General features: G+C 59.8%; 1 protein-coding gene across 1 annotated transcript; it reads right to left on the reverse strand.

The window, feature by feature from the left end:
* Positions 1-1,132: 1,132 nt before the first annotated feature.
* On the reverse strand, positions 1,133-4,042 carry SLC31A2 (solute carrier family 31 member 2). Its single transcript, XM_018074172.2, has 3 exons — positions 3,325-4,042; positions 2,472-2,640; positions 1,133-1,891 (listed from the first exon to the last, which is right to left on the reverse strand). The coding sequence occupies exons 1-3, from the start codon at positions 3,389-3,391 to the stop codon at positions 1,723-1,725; spliced, it is 405 nt and encodes a 134-aa protein (XP_017929661.1). The 5' UTR covers positions 3,392-4,042; the 3' UTR covers positions 1,133-1,722.
* Between the last annotated feature and the right edge of the window lie 26 nt (positions 4,043-4,068).

Consider the following 4,068-nt stretch of genomic DNA (forward strand, 5'->3'; position numbering starts at 1 on the left):
CTCGGGGTGGGGGTGTGGGATGCTCCTGGCTGCCCCGGGGTCATCCCCTGCCCCAATCCCAGGGGTTTCCCGGGAGCTTGCTCACCACCACCCCACCCGGCCGGCTCCGGGAGTGCCAGTGGGAGTGGGGGCTGCAGGGGATCGTGGAAAACGCGAGGACAAGCAGGGGCACGGCAGGGATACAGCCATGCTGGGGAGTGCTGCTGAGGGGGTGAGAGCTGGGGCAAGCACGGGCTCGTGGTACCCAAGCTGGGCTCACAGCATCCAGGCCAGGCTTATGGCACCCAGGCTGGGCTTGTGCTAGCCAGGCTGGGCTTGTGGTACCCGGGCTGGGTTCATGTTGTCCAGGCTGGGCTCACAGCACCCAAGCTGGGCTCACAGGTCACCCTCACCCCGGGGTCCTCTAGCAGCTATTTAAGTTCAGAGTGACACCTCTGGGGGAAGGTGGCACTCACGCCGTGTCCCCAGCCGTGCCTGGCAGGACTGGGCTGTCTCCAGGCTCACTCAGCTTGCTGTGCAGTGGAGGGATCCCAGCCCTTGCCCTCTGGAGCTGCCCATTTCCGTGCTCGGATCGTTTCTCCAGCTCTCAGGCTTGGCGGGTTTTGGCACCTGCAGCGAGGGTCGAGTAAAGAGCTGTGGTTTGCTGACCCCCCTCCCAGCAGCCCTGCCCACTGTGGGGAGGGGGGTGGGACGGCTGCAGCCCCCCCACAGGGATGCCAAAAGCCCTGGGGCTGGGGGGGATCTGCAGGACTCGGGGAGGGGGGTGAGACACGTGCAGTGTGTGCACCCAGCAGGGCCCAGCACCCGACACTCACCTGTGCTTCAGGTGCCAGTTCCTGCCCCACAGGGGGGGTGCCCAGCCTAACCCACTCGGGGAGGCCCCCCAAAAAGTGCCTTGCTTTGGGAAACTTAAAATCTGTCTCTTCCAGGATATTTTATTAAGAAAGATATACAAATGTTTAAAGATATGCTTATAATAATTAATAAAACGGGAAAGCTTTATTTAAAGCCAGAGGAGGCTGTCCTTATTCCTGAACCTCCCTCCTGGGGAGTAGGGCTGGGGACCCCAATTCCTACTGTGACCAGGGGGTGTCACATCCTGAGAGCACCCAGCAGTGACACAAAGCAGGAGCAGAGTGACTGAGATGATTTTATTAAAAGGGGTGTCCTGAGGAAGCAGCAAGAGGCACCTGGAGCAGCACTGTCCCCCTGGCTCAGGGGCTGCTCCGACCCCATCCCTGAAGCACTGGCAGGAGGGGGGTGGGTGAGGGGCAGCAGGACCCCCCAGCATCCCCAGAAGGCACTGTGTGAAGAGGGGCTTGGTGCAGGGCAGCTGTGGGGCAGGAGGGCAGGGGGCCCTGTCCCCGGCATGTCCCCTTCCCCAGCAAGTCACCGGACCATTCCCGTTCCAGCCAGGATGAACCTCCTCGAAAAGTGGGGAGGGGAAGGAAATGCCCAGCACCCCCTCGCTGTCACCTCCCAGCCAGAGGTCCCTGAGAGCCAGGGGACAGCCACCAGCGTGGCAGTGCTGGCCGTGGGGCTCCCTGTCCCCAGCACTGCCCCCTCACAGCGGGGCCAGCACCGAGAGCCCCACAGCAAGTCCCTGGGGCTCTGCGTCCCCCCCGGCACAGGGGACAGGGACAGAGCCAGCAGAAGGGACAGCAGCTATTCCAGACAGAGCAGCAGGAGGTGGGGGCCCGTGTCCCACCGCCCCAGGGGGGTCTAACCCCGGCCGAGCAGGGGGTACACCACAAAATAGCCCAGCGTGGAGCCAGCGATGGCCCCCAGGAAGATCCAGGCGTTGTAGGACATCACAGCCAGCATCACCAGGTAGCCCAGCACCACCTGCAGCACGTGGAACAGCGTCTGCCCGACGTGGTACCGGAACCACCTGCGGGACAAGATGGGAAACCCCATCACTGAGGGGCTAGGACAGCCCATGTCCCCCTCCTGGCCAGGATCCCGGAGCAGTCAGGGATGGGCTTGGGGAGCAGGGAGAGGGATGGGGGCTGCAAACAGCACCACAGGGGGAAATCCTGCCCCAAAGGGGATTTTATTAAGAAAAATAGGATGTTATAGGGGAGGACATTATTAAGAAGTTGGCAGTTAAGAGCAGCCTCAGGGATTAAACATGAGAGGAAAAACCCAGGGCTCCAAAGGAAGGAATTGCTGGGAATCTGCTGCTTGTGCCCATCCCTGAACCATGAAGACCCTCCTGCACCCACAATGGCTCTTGGGGGAAAAATGAGCTTTTAGACATCTCCCAGAGCGCCAGGAGGGACTGGGATGCCCCTGGAGCCACCTCCCCAGGCTGTACAAACAGCCCTTTCCTGGGGGAAAGCAGTTCCCTGGAACTCCTCAGCTGCCTCCTTAGAGCCCTTCTCCCCTCCTGCACTGGCCAAGGGGACACAGCCCCCTCCCTGAGCCCCCCACTGCCCACCAGAGGGTGCAAAGGGGGGTCTCTGAGGTACCTGCCCTGCGCAGGGTCAGTGTCCCCCTCCTGTGGCTCCGTCAGGGCCTCCTGGCTGAGGCTGCGGGGCAGTGCCAGCAGCGCCCGCCGCAGCAGCACGGCCTTGCCCATCTTCAGGGCCTCGTAGAGCACAGACAGCAGCAGGATCACCAGCACAGACAGCACCATCCCTGCAGCACAGGGCTCGTGTTGGCCAGGCTGGGCTCACACACCCAGGCTGGGCTCACACACCCCACTGGGCTCACACTCAGGCTGGCCTCACACCCCCAGGCTGGGCTCACACACTCAGGCTGGGCTCACACATCCAGGCTGGGCTCACACATCCAGGCTGGGCTCATGGTACCCAGGCTGGGCTTGTGGAACTGCAGGAGAGACACCCCAACACTGCCCATCACCAGGAAGGGGCTGTTGGGGCTGGGGGGGTGTCCCAACAGGCTTAGGATCCATGGGATCCTTCCTTATCCACGGGATAAGGGGAGGGCTCCTGACATCAGGGTTGGGCAGCAGGTTTGACAAGCGGTAGAGGATTTATTTAGCCCAATTTCCCCCCTGAAATTCCTAGGGAGGATTTTTTGGAGGGGGTTGCTTTGAAAAAAATATACAACTTTGCCTCGACTCCACAAAAACGTGGGAGTTACAACACAATGCTGGGAGAATAATTTAATGAGGGAAGAAAAAACAGCATAAAAGGAACTGGGAAGCTGAGACATCACTGAGTGACCTGGGATAGTTGGCAGGCTGAGATGGGGTGCTTCCCACACTTCCCTGTTTCCTGTTCTTGGCATGGGAAGGTGCCCTCCAAGCCCTGGGAGGGAGGGATGGATGGATGGATGGATGGGTGTCCCAGGGCCTACCTGTGGGGCTGTGGACATTCCAGAAGTCAAAGAGCAGCACTGCCGTGTCCGAGAAATAGAAGGTCATCTGGAAAAGAGACCAAGGAAAGGGCAGCACGAGGAACCCCTCGGGATCCACTCACCCACCAGCCCAGAGGGCTGAGCTGATGCTCATCTGGGGTTTTACCACATGGTGCAATCTTTTTTCCCCAGTTCCTGAAACAGGAAGAGGAACTTGCACTGACAATCCCAGTCACGCTGACTGGATTAAACTCTTCCCTTGACCTCCAGTAGGACAGGTCTCACCTCCAGCAGCAGCTCCTGTGCATGTCTGGGCTGTGAGAAAAAGCCAGTTTAGCCCTGTGGCAAAGAGAGACCAGTCCAGGACTCCACCAGCCCAGAGTTGAGAAGGGAAGGTCTGTGGGGACAGGTAGAGGCTGGTGGACACCACCCACAGCCTGATGAGAAACCTCCCAGGACAGAGAAACCTCTTGCATTGTTGGGACACCCAAAATCTCAATCCCCAGGGCACCCAGAGCCATTGTGACCAGCCAATAATGTGTCTCCCTGGCAGAGGAGCATTGTCTGTCTGTCCAAACCGGGGCTGCCAGGACCTACAAAGGCACCACCCCCCTCCTTCATCAGGCTGAAACAGGAGGAACAAGAACTGCTCTTGTGTAACAAACCCAGCTGCAGAGCTCACACCCAGCTGCCAAGTAATTGAATCACAGAATCAACAGGGTTGGAAAAGACCTCCAAGATCAT

The sequence above is a fragment of the Manacus vitellinus genome, unplaced genomic scaffold, assembly GCF_001715985.3.
Source record: "Manacus vitellinus isolate BGI_N305 unplaced genomic scaffold, ASM171598v3 scaffold_27_pilon, whole genome shotgun sequence".
Lineage (NCBI taxonomy): Eukaryota > Metazoa > Chordata > Aves > Passeriformes > Pipridae > Manacus > Manacus vitellinus.

Coding starts and splice junctions, on each gene's coding strand:
- SLC31A2 (XM_018074172.2), bottom strand. CDS start 3,391: ATGACCTTCTATTTCTCGGACACGGCAGTGCTGCTCTTTGACTTCTGG. Junction 2,641..3,324: donor GAATGTCCACAGCCCCACAG/GTAGGCCCTGGG, acceptor CCTGTGCTGCAG/GGATGGTGCTGTCTGTGCTG. Junction 1,892..2,471: donor ACTGACCCTGCGCAGGGCAG/GTACCTCAGAGA, acceptor CTTGTCCCGCAG/GTGGTTCCGGTACCACGTCG.